This window comes from Pezoporus wallicus, unplaced genomic scaffold (assembly GCF_028554395.1).
Source record: "Pezoporus wallicus isolate ANWC-B61680 ecotype Strahan unplaced genomic scaffold, APGP_CSIRO_Pwel_v1 contig_593, whole genome shotgun sequence".
Classification (NCBI taxonomy): Eukaryota; Metazoa; Chordata; class Aves; order Psittaciformes; family Psittacidae; genus Pezoporus; species Pezoporus wallicus.
Window position 1 is genome coordinate 8268686 of NW_026642342.1, and position 19412 is coordinate 8288097.

Sequence of the window (19412 nt, forward strand, 5' to 3'; positions counted from 1 at the left end):
TACATGTTTGTATAATTTCCTTGGTTTCTTGGGTTGTACAAGATGAAGCAAGTGGAAATCTAAAATGATCATTTAATTACAATATAAAGATAGCAAGCAATGTGAGCTCTTGAGCCTAGGAGCCGTTTACTAAAACTGCCTCATTGCTGTGCAAAATCCTCAGTGTTAATATGCAAATTCATATATTAGCCTAAGAAAGGCACATAATGCTTTTGCTTTTGATGGCTTAAAAATTTAATTGCAGATAGCCTTCTCTCTGTGAAGTATGTTACACTTAGGGGCACCTGGATGCTACTGAATTGGTGTAGGAGGGCATCTTGTTTCTAACAGTAGCTTTATATACTCATTAACCTTAGCTGCTCAGTTGGGTTTGTTGCCTCTGGCAGTAACTAACAGCAGAATTTCACAGGAAAAGGAGAAGACCTATCATGTGCTTAACAAACTGAGCAGCCTTATGCGCTGCAGAAGAATTCCTTCTTGCTTCCCAAGGTGGTCAGGTAAACTCTGAAGCACAGAAAGTCTTCTTAGCCATGTTTTTACTTTTATTTTAATTCCTTACTTTGCTAGAAGTACATGCATCTGTAGAGCCAGAGAGATGTTCGTTTCTAACTACATAACAAGTGTCAGGAGTTAGTTGCTCCTAACACAGCAGTTAGCATATAGCTCCTTTTTCAAACGGAGAGGCAAGCAGTGGGATTATGGATGTTGTTGTTTTACCTTTGGTCTTGCTGGATGTTCTGGGAATCCTGCCTTACCCTGTGGTTGCTATATATGATTATTTTGCATCTGAGCGTTCTGCAGTAGTACTTTGAGGGGGTTAATTAGTTTGCCACCTCTATAAGAACAGATTTCAGCTATTGTTTTCTTAGTTATTTAGGTATCTACCATTTGTATGGAAGCTGTATTTCTGTTACTAGATTTGCCTTAGGTTCTGCTAAATGTATTTTACTAATTGTAAGAAAACTGCAGAAGAGGTTGATAGAAGAAAAAACACAAACGGCTTCTCAAGGGGAATTTCTGAAGTTTTAGTAATGGTTTATTTTGACAGACAAGTTGGTGCTTTTATTAAATCAGCAGTTTGTTTGCTTCAAAATAGCCACCTTCTGTTGGGTGCTGCATGTGACCTCCTTTTCTAGAAACCAGTATATTTTTCTTTGTGGATGACTGACTCATACATGCAAATAGAAGGGTGATTGTTGGTTACTTACAATAGGAAGTTTATACAACTATAGTAGAAGAAAAAGCTTATTCATGTGCTATAAGGGCACAAGAAGTAGGAAAGGAGTTGAATGTAAGAGTTACAGCAATCACTAGGGATTATTGGAAAAATAATTATAAGGACCATACTGCAGCAAATTCCAGATGATGCCAGGAACCGCTTGCCTTCTCTTGACCTTGCTGAAATGCTACCAAAAGGTGCAGGGACTGGTGTTGTGTAATAGGCTGAGAGCAAACACAGCTTGCCAAGCTGCTCTTTTTTGACTTATTTTCTGCATAGTTCTGGGTAATTGTAGTATCGTTAGTTTTCTAACCAGATTAAAGTGCTGCAGAGCTCTGTGCTAAGTACTGCTGAATGTTCTATGGGCAGTTAGCCTTTTCTAGAAAATGGGGATTATTCCACCATTTTCCCAGAGAAAGAAAGGTAAGAGCATTATGCTGTGGTTTGTTTTTACATTTTTATTGTAAAAAGTTTCTGCTCCTAGAAGATTCTTGGTCTGCAATTAAATTGATTTATCATCGAGAGTTTAGCATCCACTAATCTGTGGCAATGGAATATATCTAGCAAAATGGGGACTATAGGAGAACACCTAAATGGTCTAGCAGTGATTTCTTTCTGAGTTAATCACAGATACTAACGTTTGGCTTCCTGGTTCAAGGCAAAAAGACTTCTCCATACAATGAAGATACATGAACAGAACTGTTGATATTGAAAAAAAAGAACAGTGAGTTTGGTTTCTTTTCTGATTTAAGAACCTGTAATGTATGAGTTTGTTAGTGTCTGTACAATAGTAAATCAGAGTGGAGAGTGCTGTGAAATGTGCTCCCTATAGCTGCTGTAATTGTAGACCTTAAATTTATATCAAACTTTCAAGGTAGCAAGTGTTTTTTTACCCAATACATTTCATTTCTTGTATCCGTCATAGTAAAGGAGTAAATTAAACTGAAAGCATTATAAAAGAGTCTTTATGTACTCAATATGTACTCAAATATTTGAGTACTCATATTATGAATATGTATATTCAGTACTAGATGTTCATGGTACAGGTAAGACATATGCTTTGAAGAATCTTCTCTATAAAAAGTTTTCCAACTGCCAGCATGTCACAGTAGTGACATGAAAGTATTAAAACTTGTCTCTAGATGCACTGAATGCTGTTAAATAGTACAGTCCTAGTCTTCAGAGTCATAAATCCTCTGTAAATGAATGGATAGAGTTGGCAGCTATAAAACATCGACTTGATATTGATTTAGTCACTGCTGTTAATTTTTTCTTAAGTAAGAAAATGGTGCATAGGGAAGGAGAAACAAGGACTGAGAACAGTGAAGAGGGAGCGCTTTGGTATGCTGCAGATGGAGGACAGGATTTGGCTAAACATAGCACAGAATCCTTACTGGATTCAGTCTGTTAACCCAGGAATGATGACTGAAGTTTGGGATGCATGTGTGTTCTACAGGAAGACTGTTACACGTTGGATGGATATAGCTGGAGACCAGGGGAAGAGAAATGGTGTATGTATGGTATACAGGTGTGAGCATTGCAAAGATGTCGTATCGTATGGAGAGAGAGCAACATTGTCTAGTGGGAGGTGTTCCTGCAAGTAGCAGGGGGTTGGAACTGGATGAGCTTTAAGGTCCCTTCCAATCCAAACTATCCAGTGATTCTATGATCAAAAAATTGAATTCACAGATACGTATGTGGGGGACAGCTGGTTTTATTATCCCAGATATATTCTGGATCACTTCTGAAGTCACTCCAAGCACAGTGACTAAAACTGCTTGCTGCCACATTGTTACTGAGATGACTGACATTTTAGCGGAATTATATAAGGGTTCTTTGTAAATGCACCTGCAAGGGTCCTAACAGCACTGCTCCCCACCCGTTCATGCCATTCATAGCTTTATAAGGTTTGTGGTCTTTTCCTCTAAAAGCAGTTGTTTCTACTCCCTGCTACTCCCTGTTGTTGACCCACCATCACTTGCTCTGCCATCACCAGGGAAGCTCTGCAGGCAATTGTTGGTAGTCTGGCTAGCACATTTGCTGGCTGGCCACCAGGTAAGGAAGTCAGACCTGTAGGTTTGGACATGGCATGTGGGGTTTTGTCATATGTTGCAAAGGTCTTTTTTAAGAACTTACTTTAAGAAAACTCGCTTTTGTAGCAGGTCTGCAGGTTGCAAAATTATTAATAGGGGGTCGACAGCAAGACAGAACAAACCCTTGGTTTTTTTGCCAAAAAAAAGGTAAAAATTAAAAGCCATATATGAAATCTGTCTGGTTTTAATAATAGTGACAATATGAATTTCTAGAAATACTTTCTATCCATCTCTGTATGTGGAGAAACAGAATTTGTTGATGCTTTCCTAATTCTGAGCAAGCTGATCTAGCTGAAGATGTCCTTGCTTATTGCAGGGGTTTGGACTGGATGAGCTTTGAAGGTACCTTTCAACCCAAACTGTTCAGTGATGCTAATGAATATGAGAGAACACATGTTTCTGAGGTAGTGCTTCTTGTATGCTGTGATGATAAAGAGGAATGATCTGATACTTTACTGATGTTCTAGGAATACACAGTGGGCAGACTGCTCTTTGTCAAGTTTGTCTTTGTAATATTATCTTTTTTCTTTAGGGTGGAGCTTTGATGTTTTGATGTCAGAATGAAGAGCAGGATACCTCTCATTCTTCTAGCCTGTGGCTCCTTTAACCCCATCACAAACATGCATATGCGTTTATTTGAGCTGGCTAGAGATCACCTGCACCAAACAGGTCAGTAAGGTGGTGGTAGGATCACACACCCATGGTGGTTTACTGTGAGAAGGAAGAAGGATTATTAACACTTGCTATAGATAAGCTGTCACTGTGCAGCTGGCTGAATTCTAATATGCTTTAGTGATCATTCAATATGAAGGTTTCATGGCATATTCAATATAGAAAGTCTAGCATTACCTCTTCCTTTGGCTCAGTACATAAACAAGTATAATGAATATTCATGCAAAAAAAGTGGAAGTTTTATCAGCACTTTTAGGCTCATATTCATGGAACAAGCAGAGCCTTGTGAAAGACTACACCTAGCAGCTTTGAAACTGAGAAGAAGTGTTTGCGTTCAGATTTCATGCTTTTCTAATACATTGTGTTTTAATACGAAGAAGCGTTAGCAGTTTTGACAGCTGGATGAAACTGGAGAAAAGATGAATCCTTAATTACTCATTATCCATCTTCACTAAGAAGTACAAGTTACCTCCCCTAGCAAAAGCGTTTCCTCATAAAGAAGATAAGAAAAGCTAGGTATTGGCAAGCTAAAAGGTTTTGGCAACACGGGAGAAAGGTGGGTAAAATCTTGAACCTCAGCAAGAATCAGAAATGCTGCTGAGAAGCATTGCACTGAAAGCTTGATCAGCTGCTTAGCTGCTGAGGCTTTTAGGGTTTTTTTTCCATTTGGCAGTAAAATATACACATATGTTTCTGGAAAGAATTGGAAGGGAATTTTAGTTTATTGGAACCTTATAGAAGTTCCTAGGGAGGTTTTTCAGCAAGAACCTGAAGGTAGCAGTAACAGGAATTTGGCTGTCAAATTGTGGGGATGTGGGGGGAGAATTTGGAACTCACTGATAACTGTTGTGTGGCAAAAGCAGCAGCTACATGTTTGCCATATCCTGTGAGAATACTTAAAATGATCAATTCTTGTTTTATATTTTCCCACCGAGGAAATCGGTTGGTCATTCTCTCATGTTTTTAGTCCTGTTTCCACTTCTGTGATTACCTAGGGAAGGAGAAGAGAAATTGGAGCTTATTTCCTGGGGAGAAGCACTAGTTGCAGACTGGGAGCTGATAGTGGGGCTGGAGGACCATGGTTATACATGTCTAAAGCTTGTTTAAAGTGAGGTGGTAGTCTGCTGTATTTGCATTGATTCCCTTCTTAGTGGAAACAGTACACTTGTGAGGTAACATACACACTGAATGCCTGACTAGAGTGAGCGAAGAATTAACTAGCATGAGGGGCGATGTTCCCTAGGCTGCCAGAATGTGACTTCTGGTGCTCCTTCAGTATTTCTGCTCAGTCACAGAAATGAGTTGTGCAGTAGCTAGAGTTGACTTGGCAATCCAGTTTTACTGTTGTGAATGACATGACTATCACTAGTGTGCATCCTGACTGACATATCCAGTAATTCTGCCTGTCAGCTTTTTGCACATCACTTCAGTTTTAAATGCTATCTAGTCTTATTTTTCATACATCCCTATTTTAAGTAGGGAGTTTTACTGAGTTTCTGATACTTTTAGCAGTACTTGAATTTCACTGTCACGTGTCAAGTAAGTCACTCTTTTTCTGTTAATATCAGTCGATAAACCTTGTCATGCTGCCTTTTAAATACAAAAGACATAGCTATGTGCGACTGAATAATGATTCTCTTTGTTTGGAATTTGTCTCTGCTTGTGTCAATTTGACTCTTTACATGTTCTCACGTAGCTAGAATTGTCTCATATTCAAATCCTGGTTTTAAAAATGTTTCTTGAAACTTGCACTGTGGCAAATGCCTTTCCAGTCTGTTCATACCTAATGCCAGACGCTTTTATTTCTCTTTGTATTTATCATTTGACTGTAAAGTCCAAAGAAATAGTACTAGACTCAATCTATGTAAGATATTTGAAGCCTTGTTTCCGGAGTACTGCCATGGGAGGGTACATGCTTCACCCATAGTTTCCAGATAAGACCAAAGCATAGAGGGCAAGGGAGGGAGGTATGAAAGACAAGATGGTTCTATCTGTGATGAGACAGATGCAAGGGGGAGGTGAAGGACAATGAGTTACTATCTTATGAAAACTTGGGGAAAATGTGACAGTCAGTGGGTTGTGTCAGATGCAGCACTGGGCTGCAGAGATGAGAAGTCCAAGGAGAAATTAGTCACTAACCAGCCTTGGGAATCTGGAAGTTTATGGTGTTCAAGAGGTGTAGCTGAATAAAAGACTGGTATTTTCAGGAAAGGGATAGGAACAGACTGGAACAGCAGCAAGTCAGTATATATAGTGACTTCACTTTGTTTTTCCTACAACAGTTCTTATAACTGGAATTGAAAACAAAAAAAAACCCACTTTGATCCTACTGTTTTGATAGTGTGTATAGCAATATAGATACATGACTGCATTTAATGTGAAATCCTAGTCATCTGTTTTGTAGCCTCTCTGAAGAGAATCACTGCTTCACAGTCATGTTAGATGAGAAAAAGCAGCTTTGATGAGAGCATTTCACAATAAGGTGTCCTGTTAGTAGAGCTGCAATACTTTTATTCACATTGTTACTCTGAAAATTGTGGTTCTATCCTTCCATTCTGGAGGATATAACTCATTTTTATAGCTGTCAGGATACTGCGTTTCCTTCTTCTTGTCCAAATCCAGTGACCTCAGTAGAAGTGAGCTGTTTTTTAAGGTCTTGGTGCAAAATGTTCATTATAGATGTGATGTGTGGAGATGATTCAGCATTTGTTAGAGGGCTGTTCATGCTCAGTTACTCAGCTGTTGGAGGAGTTCCTGAAGTTGCAATGTATTTGAGTGGCTACCTGACTACAGAGATAAATCTGCATCTTCAGGCCCTGTAGTTCATTCAGCCAGGTGGATATGATTGATGTTTGTCCAGATACTCATGTGGCATCTGTCGCTACAGTTTTTGCACACCTCATCTAATTGAGTGAATGCATCTTTCAAACGCTCTGAAGTGGTGAAGGCAAAGTTATCCATCCTATGCAGAGCTATCCTAGAAGTTTGTCCATTACTGCTCTGATGTATTGGTTGTTTATGTTGAATTTCAACGCAGTGATTGCTGAATTTTTTACCTCTTTGGTTTTCCTTCTGTTGAATTCCCTTCACAGAAGGTGACTGAACATGAAGTGAAAAAAGCTTTGTCTGTTGTCTCTCCCTTTTTCATGGTTGGCAATCTCAAGAGGATGGTGTCCTCTTGATAGGTAATCTAAACAAAGATGTTAGATATCCCTCCCTCCACCCCAGCTAATTATAGCCTGTAAATAAAATAAACATTTTGGTTTAAATGAAACCACGACGAGTCTTTGTATTTGTTTTACTACCATTAGTAGGCTGAGTTCTGGGAGGATAACTTGATTTTGTTGTGGTTTCAAGGGAAGCTGTTACTGTTACTTCAATACAGGATTTTATCATGTATTTTTAATGTATGTACATAGATGGCAGATGAAAGAAATTAATCCAGTTAACCCTGTTCGTAAAAGCAAGCGTGTCAGTTCTTGTTTCAGTGAAGAAATGAAATCTTATGTTAATGTAAACTCTTGTTGCATCTTAGATGGTCGAACAGGAGTTTGATCCATTTTGCAGGGAGTCACATGGGAAAGACAAGGGGTAATTGGTGCAAGTTAATCCTGGAGAGATTCCAATTGGACAGAAGAGGAAACTTTTTCCCAGTGAGAGCAATCAGCCATTGGAATAATCTCTGCAGGGAAGAAGTGATGGATTCTCAGCACTGGATGATGTTAAGATTCAGCTGAACAGGGTGGTGGGACACCTAGCATAGGTCATCCATTGTCTAGAATGGTTGGACCAGGTGACCGTTGAGGTCACTTCCCACCTGGTATTCTATGATTGTATTATAAATGTTTTCCTTCTGACAGCAAGTTGTACATCAGTTTATGTTTTGAAATAAGTACCACTTTGCTCACGAAGGAGGACTGACTCCTCTGCAGTCCAAGTGATTTTTGTTATTTATGTATTTCATGTTCCGCAATTGTTCCCATTAATGTGCAAATATATGCAAGTTAGTTTCTTGTCCAGTGCTGGAAAGGAAATTAAGTCAGTCTTCAGGAAAAAAAACAGGAATTTTTTGGCACATGCTTGCAGAATTTGAGTACACTGGTGAGAAACCTAAGATAGGTGGGTTAAAAACACATCGTCATCAAGGTGTGTGCGGTTTGCAGGAGGCTTTTTGGTGTTTTATTCTCAGTGGGGATTTTTTTGGTGTGTGTTTCTGTTGGTAGGGTTTTGGTGTTTAGCCTTTAGGGTGGTTTTTTTTTTGGTATGGGGTTGGGTTTTTTTGTATGTGTGTGTTTGGTTTTGGTTTTGTGTTTGGTTGGGGGAAGAGGGGGTGTTTGGGGGTTTTTGTTGTGGTGGTGTAGGGTTTTTTGGTGTTTGGATGTGGTTTTGGGTGCAGCAGTTGGCTTTTTGATTGGTTTTGCCTTTTTTCCCTATATGGTTTTTAAGCAAATGTTGGTATCTGCAGGAAGGGAGAATTCACGTATTTGAGTTGGTCACATTTGAATAGGTGAACTTTTAAATAACTGGAGAGGACACAAGTTATTTAGAGACAGTAATAAGGTATTTTCCTATGTTTTGAGTACTAAAGCTTGTATTTTTAGGTGGAAGGCTCATGTGTGTATCATGTTAGTATAGTGCTGGGTTACTTAGTTGTGAATCATCTCAACCACTTACTGTATTTTCTCTTGGTACCATAAGTGTTAGCAACCTTGATTTTTCTCTTCCAGTTGGCTTCATTTCTGCTTTGGAACAAGCTGTGATATGGCATGCGAAGCTCTTACCTCATCCAGCTGATGTAGTTCTGGGCCTGACTAGAGACTGAAATTTTTACAGTTAACAAGGATATGGCAGAGTTGCAATCATTCTTGGCTAGCATGATCTCACACCATTTTCATTTTTACATTTAATATATTAATGTAAGTATAAGGAAACAATTTATAGCTGTAGAAACTAAAAAGAAAGGAATTTAAATGTGGAAAATAAAATTTTTGTGTAAGTAAAAACATTTAATAAGAGTAATCCCCAAACTATAATTTATTTCCCTTTAAATGAGGTTACAGTATTGTATGTTATCAATGTACCAAGGGAATAATTGTTGTTCATAAGTCAAGTGAAATCATTTCCAATTTCAGGTCAACAGATGGACTTAATTATATGCACATCTTTGCATGGGTCTGGAAAATTTTATCACGCTCGATTGCCCATTTTGCCTATAATGAGAATGTTTAAAACAGAGGGTAACTTGGACTCAACATTTCAACAGGGGACGGGCCTGTGAATCTCACTGACTCTCAATGCTATGTTTTTAAGGCCAACTCACTTGAATTCTTCTTAAAATTTTACCCTATTACATCAAAATAAATGTGATGTCACTAATTTTTCATTAGGAAATATTAAATTCTCATGTGCTAGTATCAGAAATTAGGAGTCCAGGGGTATCATTTGCATTACAAAGCAATAGAAGGAACTTGCTGTATTTAAGAAACAATTTAATCTGAAAAAAGGAAGATGATTTCACTCCCCTTCAGTATTATACATATAGTTATTTAAATAGTATATGTTACTTTACAATAATTTTGTTTCATTTCTGTTTATGTGAAACACCCTTCCTGTCCTCTGTTTCTTGAGGGACGTGGCTCATATCAGTGCTTTATTTCCCTGTGGATTTATTTAAATAAGAGCAATATTTTGTTTGCTGATTTGAGGCCAGAGCTGCAAAGTCTAACAAAAAGAGCTTGTTGTGTTAATGATTACATTGTGTTACAAGAGTAGAATAATATGGGCATATTTTCAAATTTAATTAATGTGATCAGCCGCATAGAAAGGGTCTTTAATGGCTGCTAAGCTGATGTTTGGACCATAGTGCTGTAAGTCTCATTTTAGACTCCATTAGCCTCATCTTTGTTCTTCTGATTTGTCTGAATCACATTAATCACAGCTGCAGCAATATGCCGTAATTCTTGCTTTAACACAATGAAAAGACTGTGATTTTGATAAATAGCAAGCATCAGATCCTGAAGAACAAAGCGGTGGTCATTTAAGTCATCAATTGCTCTGGCTTTAGAAAAACTGAACTTACTGGAATATAAAACTTAATTAGATCCAGCGATTTTGATAGTTTGCATCATAAATTATAAACTTCTCTACTTGCTTGAAAATTGTATGTTCATCCAGATTTCCTTTTGAGTCATCTAATAGGATAAACATATTGATAGTAATTGCGAGCAGTTCACAGAGGGACAAGAAGGTTGCTTTTTAATGTAAATTGCTGTTTCTGTATGGAAAATAATGCCTAGATAAGTTTTCATAGCCTCTTATTAATTTGAAGTTAACCATGCTTTGAGGAGGTTGGACTAGATGTGCTGTCAAGGTCCTCTCCACCCTAAATTTTCAAGATCTTTGAAGATGACTTATTTTTATTTTATTCTCTATGTCCTTTCTTCAAAAGGAGGGTATCGGGTGATTGAAGGCATAATATCTCCTGTTAATGATGGCTATGGAAAGAAAGGCTTGGTTTCAGCAAGGCACCGGGTAGCAATGGCTAAACTAGCCCTGGCAACATCTGACTGGATTCGAGTTGATCCATGGGAGAGTGAGCAGAAGACATGGATAGAGACAGTAAAAGTATTAAGGTAATTACATTGTTTTTCCCTTTCTTTATGAAGTTACTGATTGCCAAAAATCTGTCAGGCTACAAGGTTAATGCACAGATCTCGCTCCTAATAGCAAAACCCAAGCAAAGCAGAATATGTCTGTTTATGGCATCATCTGCTATGAGAATATTATATGCAATGAAAATTCACATAGCTTTGCTTCAAAAAGGCTGTGTCATCAGCATTTCCTATCTCTGCTTTCCTAGTGCAAAGCCAAAAGGCTTTCTCCAGACCTATGCAAGACTCCAGTACTGTACTTGTGCCATTTCAGTAGTTAGATGCAAGTGGGAAGTCTCTGCCAAGAAAAGATCTTGCAGAATTATAGTTATTGAAAGAATTCTGCAGATAAGGTTTTGGCTCTTATTTCTCTTGTTTTTAAATCTCTGAGCAGGTAATACAGAGATCTTAATCAGATGGTAAGAGAGTTTACAACCTATTCTTCAGGAGCATCCCCATTCCAGATAAGCTGCGTTAGCATAATTATGCCTGCAGGCTTATCTATTCACACATCCTTGAGAAGTTTTCATATTAAGTCTAATGGAAAGTCAAACCCAAGCACATAACTGCTGCTGCTTTCTTCAAAATCACTGAATTTGATGTGGTTTTGTGCAAAAGGAGAAAAAAAAAAAACATGATTTGTCCAAAACCTGTTAACTTGATGCAAGGACCTTGAAACATGCCTTTTGCCTGTATGGTTGGTCTTGGTAGTAAATGCATTATGGGGCAAGGTATGAGAACACAAACTTCTTGTGCTAACCACTTTTTGGAAATGTAGATGCTACAGAAGTCAACAGATACTGTTAAAGTGAAAGATTTCAAGAAGGCAAGTGTGCTATAAGGACTGTCAATGATCCTTCATTTCTATCCACATTTTCTAGGTTACTTACTAACTGGGAACAGTTGCTTGGATAGCTTTAAGGCTCTATAATGTGCCTTCCAGTAACAGCCCAGAAAGTTCTTATGACTCCCTGTGAAGGCAATTCAAAGCCAGACCTTTAACTTTACAAAATCATACATAAGAATACCCTACATACTTACAAAACAACTAGTGGAGCCTTTTACTTCTGCTTTTACTTGCCTCACTGTGTGAACGTAGACATCCAGTTGCTTCTTTTGCCCCTTCCCTCCAGCCAGCTGAATAGGATCAGGGCAGGAGGAAGACTAGGCGACGCTAATTGCTTCTGTTCTTTTCTCTTATCACAATTGTGTATTCCAGGGTGAGAAATCACCAAAAGGTCTGTCCTGCAGCATTGATTGGGTGTGGGGTTTTGTCCCTAAATTTCAGTTTTGTAAAACTATATTCCTCTGAAGAAGCAGCCACAAATCTTACAGATAAGGTGAACCTACTTACTTATAAAGCCTTCGATTTTGCACAGCTCCAACTGAAGCAAATGCTACTTGCAAGATCAAGTTTGTACCTTGTAAATCCACTTCAGCGTCCTTTAGGGTAAGAGGTAAATAAAAACCTGTTTATCAATTTCTGCTCAGGGAAGGTAGTATCAAAGTGGTATGAACAGCCAAACTTCCTGTCTGCCTAGGAATTGAACCTCTAGTTTTAGAAATAAATTAAATGGATGTTTGTTAGGGAGAGATGAGCTTTATTAATATTATGTTGAACCCTGTCCCTTGAATTGGGTAAGCAGCATCCTGATGAAAGAGCACACGTAGGTATTTTGGTTTTACAATATATTTTAACCATCACATATGAGTATTAAAAAATGAGGTGGCTTTAGGGGTAGACCCTGTTTAGACCAAGTCTAAACAGGCAGTGGTTTATAGTAGAGTTGAGCTTCTTCACAAGTGTTGAATGTTAATCTATAGATTATTCCCTGGTCCAAGAATGAAGAGCCAATTGCTGCCTTCACTATAGACTTCCTCAGGTAGGAAACTGTAGTACCCATAGACAGATTTTGCTATTGCAAGGCAAAGGCAAAAACCATTATTGTACCTGATGTCTCTTCCTATCAGTATTTTGAATTGTACACTTAACTGCGGTAGAACATTGTGTCCCGAGACACATGAATGGCCTTTTTGTACAGTGCTTCTTTTCCCTTAGTGTGATGAAAATGTCATATTTAATCAATCTCAGTGGATTTTGTAGAGGCTCCTAAATAGCTATGGCATGTTAAACAGCAAAGCTCATACCCCACTTGTGGTGGTGCTATTAGTTGCCTGTTACATTGCATGAGTATGGAAATTTTGGACACTATCCCAAGGCTTTTTTTAGAGAGGAAGAGGGAACACGATAGTACTATTTCCTCTGTTGTTTGTGAATATTCTTCCTAGACAAGAAAACAGTATTATCAGTAACCAAAGAACTACATTCATTCCTCTTGTAATATAGATTTGATTGTGGTTCAGACAGACTGTGCATTAATTTAGAATTGGCAAAGATCTCTCTTACCCAACTATGGGTGAATTGTCCTTGTGATTTAATTACACAGTTACTCAAAGCTTCACACACGTTTCAGAAAGTGTCTAATAAACTGACAGATTGGTTTGTCCTTCTTGATGTGTCTTTAACAGAACCCTCACTGCCCCAACACTTGAAGTGCTCCCTGCTGAGCAGACCTCCTGACAGTTAAGATTTTGCAGGCTTTGTAACGTTAGTCCTGCAGTGAGCCCTTTGCCAAGAGTTGTTATTTTTGAATCGTGGACCAAGAATGTCAGTCCATGATGCAAAGTTAGTGTGCTTGGCTATACATAGCATCAGCCTGTTTACAGCAAGGCAGGATTCAAAATAGAAATATAGGAAAGCACAGGCCAAGCTACTGCTACCTACTTTCTACTCCCTTATATCCCTCACCTCGTGTTTATTCAGTTTCTTTAGCCACTGCCTGAGCATCAAGTATTGTCAGACATTGTTCTGCAGCCTGTCTAGGTGTAGGTTCTTGACACTTGGGCAACTTGTTCCTGTGGCTTAAAGTATTTGCATGATTTGAAGCCTGTACATTTAAATCACTGAACTATAAATTCATTTCTTACGCCAGACATTCACAGGGTTATCTATGGCTCTGTACACATACTGAATTTGAACTGTACCTTGTAACTCATGATCTTTGCTTAGATACAGTTATATAAGGCCTATTGGTCACTTTGGCTGTACATTTAACAGACAGAGATGTGACCTGGCTTGAGTTTATGCCTGCCTGTTCTTTTTAACCATGAACATGATTCCTGAAATGATTTTGGCTCATGTCAGTATGAGCAATGCCTAAGTGTGGTTCAGGATGGTGCAAGTTACAGAGTATTCTAGTCAAGCAAGCCCATGCTGATTTGAAAGGAAGGGACTTAGGTGTTTACATCTTGCTCTCATGTTCAAAGAAGGGGCCAGTACCGAAAAGTGATAGTACCAGTACTGCAGTGGGCCACCAGTGATCAGGAGCAGCAAAAGAATAAAGTAACAGAAACCTGGAAAAACTGACAAAAGGATCCTTGCCTGCTTTCACAGATCTCCACTCGATAAAATTAGAAGCACAACAGATGTCAGAAATCTTAAGAGAATCGTCTGTTTTGAATTTCTCGGAATTGTGATTCTTTTAATTAGAGGCCAGGTTGGACAGGGCTTGGGGAAACCTGGTCTAGTGGAAGGTGTCCCTGCCTGTGGCAGGGGGTTGGAACTGGATGAGCCTTAAGGTCCCTTCCAACCCAAACCAGTCTGGGATTCTATGAAAGGGAAAACCACAAGGTGAAAACCTGGGGAATGCATTTTGTGGAGAAGAGGATGAGAGAAAACAAGAATGTCTCCTGAAAACTGAGCACACATTGTGGAAACATCTCCATAAGAGGTTGTATTTAATCCAGAAATTAAATCTAGTGAATGAAGTGTGATTTAATCTTATTCCAAGCAAAAAACTCCACAATGTTTCAAATGCAATGTTATAGTAAAATTGCCATAATGGCAGAATTTCAAAAAGGCATTTGAAAACTCGAATGCCATTACAGAGATTGCTTGTGAATTCTGCAAAATGTGAACTGCATGGCTACTGATCTCATGGCAGAAGGAATATGCTAAATTCTTACCAAACTGTATTCAAAGTGCATGAAAGCAGACTGTGTTCTTGAATCTGAAAGTGCCAGGTAATCGCTTTGTGCACGTCTGAGAGGATTGCCTCACACAGAAGCCTTTATTTTAAATGCAGGCACCATTACAACGAATCACTCAGATTGCTCCAGTCTAAGAAGGAATTCATGAAAAACAAGCGGCCCATAGAAAGAGCTACAGAAGATTCCCTTTCTTACCAGCACTCAGGTTGGTTCATAACTGTAAACATGATTCTTGGTTTAGCATAAAAAATCACACAGCTGTACCAGATTAGACTAATTGATGAAGAACTTGAACATAGTAGCTGGTAAATTTTGAGGGTTGGAGCTGCCTGCCAAAAACAAGCCATGGCAAATGCCAGCATGACTTGCAGTTATTCCCACATAGATAAGAGATTTGGTTTGGAATTGTATTAATTCTTGGTTTTATAAGCATCTCTTTGGCTGTGTCAGCAATGAGTGTTGTGGCCCTGATAGTTTTGTAAAGCACAGGATATATGAATAAGAAATATCAGAAAGTATAGGGATTACTTAGAATTGTAATTTAGTGTAAAACAATGGATGAAGTAGATGAATATCACACCGATGCTGCTGATGCACTGATGTTCATTGCATTTCTGGACAGAATAGCTTTTGTTGGCATTAGAAGTGTGGCAGGTTCTGGAAACACTGTACTGTCAGGTTTGGGTTTCCTGTTTTAGCCTTATGACTTGGTAGGATGCTGCTAGATTTTTGATACATTACACTGTGTAGTATTGCAGCACTCCTTGAACATGAATAATGCATTTAATTTGTTCGTGGTTATAAAAAAGTTTCCAAATGATGAGCTGTATCTTTATAGATGGTAGAGGAAAACAAGCTTCAAGGCATTTGGGCTGCAGTAGAATCTTGTGTCTGATGGGGTTAAAGATTGTGAGCAAGTCAGATTCTTCCACATTGCAGCATCATGATTGCTGGTATCTTGTTTTTACTTACTTTTTCTGTCTTCACTGCTTTTACCAACCGGGCAGTGATACGGATTTGGCTATACTAAATACGTATGTGGCCCACCAAGAGGAGCAGAATGGTTTCTTCCCACTTCCTTTGTTCACTAGCATGACATGGAGAATGATCAAGAACTACTGAGAACTCCAGAGCAGAACAAAGTTCCTCCCCTTTTTCTCCTTTCTCCTCCTCTGTTTTCACAGTGAGAACAGCCAGCCATTGGAATAATCTCCCCAGCACTGGGCACTTTTAAGGCTCAGCTGGACAGACTGCTGGGACATCTTGTCTAGGTTATGCTTTGCCAAGAAAGGTTCCTTCCAACCTGGTATTTTATGATGCAAAATTAGAAGTTGGTTAGCACAGACTTTCAAAGGCAGGCAACTGCTCCCTAATTCCTCCTCCCCAAAAAAACCCTGCCAACAGTGAAATCTGTAGAATTGGGGTTTTCTTGTATAAAGGCTAACTCACTTAAGTGAAGCTTTCACAAAGATCAGCTTGATGGCTGAATTTAGCATTGGCAGGCTTCCATAATATACTATTTGTCTATGAAATATCTGCCTACTAAACTGTAAGACTTCTGTGCTGTGAGATACTGAACCTCATGATTTTGTTCCGCATGAAGTAATCAGGTCACTTAAATATATATTACAAATAAAAAGATTCATTGAGGACAGGTATAGACGAATTATTGCAGTTGTTATACATTTAGAATAGCTTATTAGTGCTGGTTACTCAGGATGAAGATGAGAATAACAAGACTACAAAATCCTTTCTCTGTTTTTCAGTGCCCAAGAATTTGCCATCCCTCCTTGATTTTGGGGTTTTATATCATCATCTATAGTGGAAACTGCAGTCCTCATTTAGCAAAGTGCCTTTGAAGGGCCAAAGACTCATTTTTCTCATTGGCATGTGAGATGTGGGGATATATGGAGATGTATCTATAAAATTGACAGCCTTTTTGTAACAGCCTATGATCTGTTAATTTAGCTTCTAGTACCGTAGAACTGTAATGCATGTACATTCAGGGAAAACCCATCAACACTATAAAAGCTCTGGCATCAGATTAGCTCTAATACAGTGTGGGACAGAGTACTGTTTTGTTATGGAGGTTGCTCTTAGTTAAAAAACAAACTGTGACATAAACCCCAGGGGACTGAAAACAGAGTTATGATAAAGTATGTGATAAAGTAATTGTGGCAAGACACATAAAATCCAATCTGAATTTTTCTTGCAACCTTTTGGAAGTAAACTGGAGTAAAGGTAAATGATTAAAGAAAAAAAGAGTGATGAATTGAAACCAATTTTAAGTATAGCCTTCCTAAAAACCCAAGCAACTATAGAAATCTCTCTTTTTCTCTTTCCAGTCCTACCAGAATTAAAGCTGCTCTGTGGGGCTGATTTTCTACAGACATTTAAGACACCCAATCTCTGGAAGGAAGAGCACATCACTGAAGTAGTGGAAAAGTTTGGTTTGGTCTGTGTTAGTCGTGCTGGCTCTGATCCTGCTCAGCATATCAAAGAATCAGAACTTTTATCTAAATTTCAGCACAATATTGTTCTGGTGAAAGAATGGATTCAGAATGAAATCAGTGCAACACAGATACGCTATGCCTTGCGCAGAGGGTTAAGTGTCAAGTATCTCATTCCTGATTCTGTTATAGCCTACATTGCACACCATAATATCTACACAGAAGAGAGTGAGCGGAAGAATGAAGGTGACTTGCTTGAGCCTTTGAAGCTGCATAGCACACCAGTAAACCCACTCAATGACTGATGTCTGTAGTGTGTCAAGTGGACAAACTTAGAGTTTTTTCCTATAAAGTTCTTGAGGAAGCTTGGTTCTTGTTAATGAGGAGAAAATAAGTCAGTCCAAAACCTCCTGAATTTGTTTGGTGTTTTAAATTCATGGATTTGTTTGTGGTAGTGAGCAGGAAATTGGGATGCTCAGCTCCATAGCTTAAAATACATAAAACCAGCTTCCTTGTGAAACAAAAGAAGTAAGATCTGAACAATAAATATTAATCTCCAGCAATATGTAAGGGCCAAACATAGCACTTCCCTGAATTGTACTTCTGTAATCCTACAGAGAGCTTTAGGATAAAGATGCTGTTCTGAAGCAGCAAAATACATGAACTGTAACTTATCTTTGTGTGTATATATATATATATTTAAATATATATTACTGTTAAACTTTGACTTTTTAGGACCCTGAATAATTTTTGTGTTTTGACAGCTTAGACAAGAGGTGGGAATAAATCTTCGATGTCTGCACTTTAAAATGCATGCACCACTCATGTCACTTTTAAGCCTCCAGATTTACAAATGACAGACACTCCTCATCCCCCGATTTCGAGTGGGTTTCTTTGCTTCTCTTATCCAGAGTCTTCTATGTAATTGCCAAAGCCCTGGATTGAATGACATATCCAAGAGGATCTTCATCTCTACTATTTGAAAATACACTGTGGGAAACAGATGAAAATAGCTAAAAGGCTATCAGTATTTGAGCCCTAACATTAGCCAGAAAAATCCTTTCTCTTATGTTGATTGCTTGTTCTGCTTATTCACTCCATCTCATTTTTTGACAGAAGACCCCTTCAAAGAATATAGAATCTCTATAAAGTGCTACTTCTGTGTTTCAGTGTTGCTTAAATTAACTGAAAGCATGCGTTCAGTAGTGATGTAGCATTTACAATGTACAGAATTAACCACTCCTCCTTAGTTTCCACCTAAGTGGCCCTTTTTGAGCCCTTGGATGGCCGAACAGCTTCCACTGATAGAATTTCTCTAGAATTAAAGAGCTTTTGAACAAGTTAAACTAATGCCAGACACAAACTGCTTTCACTGAAAGAGTCTGTGTGATTGTTTTCTGAAAAGAAGGTGGCATAGGGTAGCTGGAGCATATTCAAGGGAGAAGGAATTCGGGAAAACCACACAAGATAAGCACTTGTATAGCTTTGGCTAATATCCTAAGCTAAAGCTATTTACCAGGGTTTTTTTCCAAGTGGAAGAATGAAGAGCAATATGGTTAAAGTGGTCATCCAGATAATCAGTACCCTTACAGAAGTTGAATGGAAGGTGAATGTTTCATTCTGTTTAAATCAAGCCATCCTGCTGTTGTTGGAAATCTCGGCAGTCAAGCTTTGTGGAAGGATTTAAAAGCAACACTTCCAACAATAATCGGATTAGAAGAACTTGCATAGCTACATAGGCTAAGAAAGAGATAAAGGAAACCAGAGTTCAAGCTTGCCACAAAGAAAGGCAGTGAGCTGTGTGGTGCAGAATCAACACACTGTGTTTGATTTTGACAGTCACCTAAGCAGAGATGCCTGCAGATTTCAATGGTTACTGGAAAATGATCAGCAATGACAATTTTGAGGAGTATCTGAAAGCCCTGGGTAAGGTTCCGTTTATATTTAATAATCAATAAATGTAGCCCATCTTGGTCTTTATGTGAATCTGTTTTTTTCTTGTACAGTCATAAACATTTGAGAAGTATTTTTCAGGAATGCACTTTAAGAATTGCCTTATGCAAAGTTGTTTTGTCTTAAGCAGCCTCTACTTTTTTCCATCTTGAAGCTTACGTTAACAGAGATTAAACATCAGAGCTTGAAGAGGTAAGTGGCAGACTTCAAACTTTAAAAACAATCATAAATTGAAAAAGAGTAAATGTTTTTTATGTGACAGTGATGTACTTATTGCAGTTTTGTGTTTGCATTGGATGTAAAGTGCTAGTATTTCTATAGAAAT

At 38.5% G+C, this 19412-nt stretch overlaps 1 protein-coding gene across 5 annotated transcripts; it reads left to right on the forward strand.

Moving 5' to 3' along the window:
• The first annotated feature begins 395 nt into the window (after positions 1 to 395).
• NMNAT3 (nicotinamide nucleotide adenylyltransferase 3) lies at positions 396 to 18049 on the forward strand. Of its 5 annotated transcripts, none has more exons than XM_057429039.1 (6): positions 396 to 497; positions 3845 to 3981; positions 10433 to 10616; positions 14780 to 14889; positions 17030 to 17139; positions 17899 to 18049. In XM_057429039.1, the coding sequence occupies exons 2-6, from the start codon at positions 3873 to 3875 to the stop codon at positions 17989 to 17991; spliced, it is 606 nt and encodes a 201-aa protein (XP_057285022.1). In that variant the 5' UTR covers positions 396 to 497; positions 3845 to 3872; the 3' UTR covers positions 17992 to 18049. The 5 variants fall into 5 exon arrangements, with proteins under 5 accessions (XP_057285022.1, XP_057285023.1, XP_057285021.1 ...); XM_057429040.1 differs by having other exon boundaries at positions 17904 to 18039; XM_057429038.1 differs by lacking the exon at positions 17899 to 18049 and having other exon boundaries at positions 17030 to 17861.
• Positions 18050 to 19412: the final 1363 nt, after the last annotated feature.

Excerpts from the sequence above, each read along its gene's own strand:
- NMNAT3 (XM_057429038.1), top strand. The coding sequence starts at position 3,873 with ATGAAGAGCAGGATACCTCTCATTCTTCTAGCCTGTGGCTCCTTTAAC. Across the intron at positions 10,617-14,779 it reads GAGACAGTAAAAGTATTAAG|GCACCATTACAACGAATCAC; the intron begins GTAATTACATTG and ends TTTTAAATGCAG. Across the intron at positions 14,890-17,029 it reads CCTTTCTTACCAGCACTCAG|TCCTACCAGAATTAAAGCTG; the intron begins GTTGGTTCATAA and ends TTCTCTTTCCAG.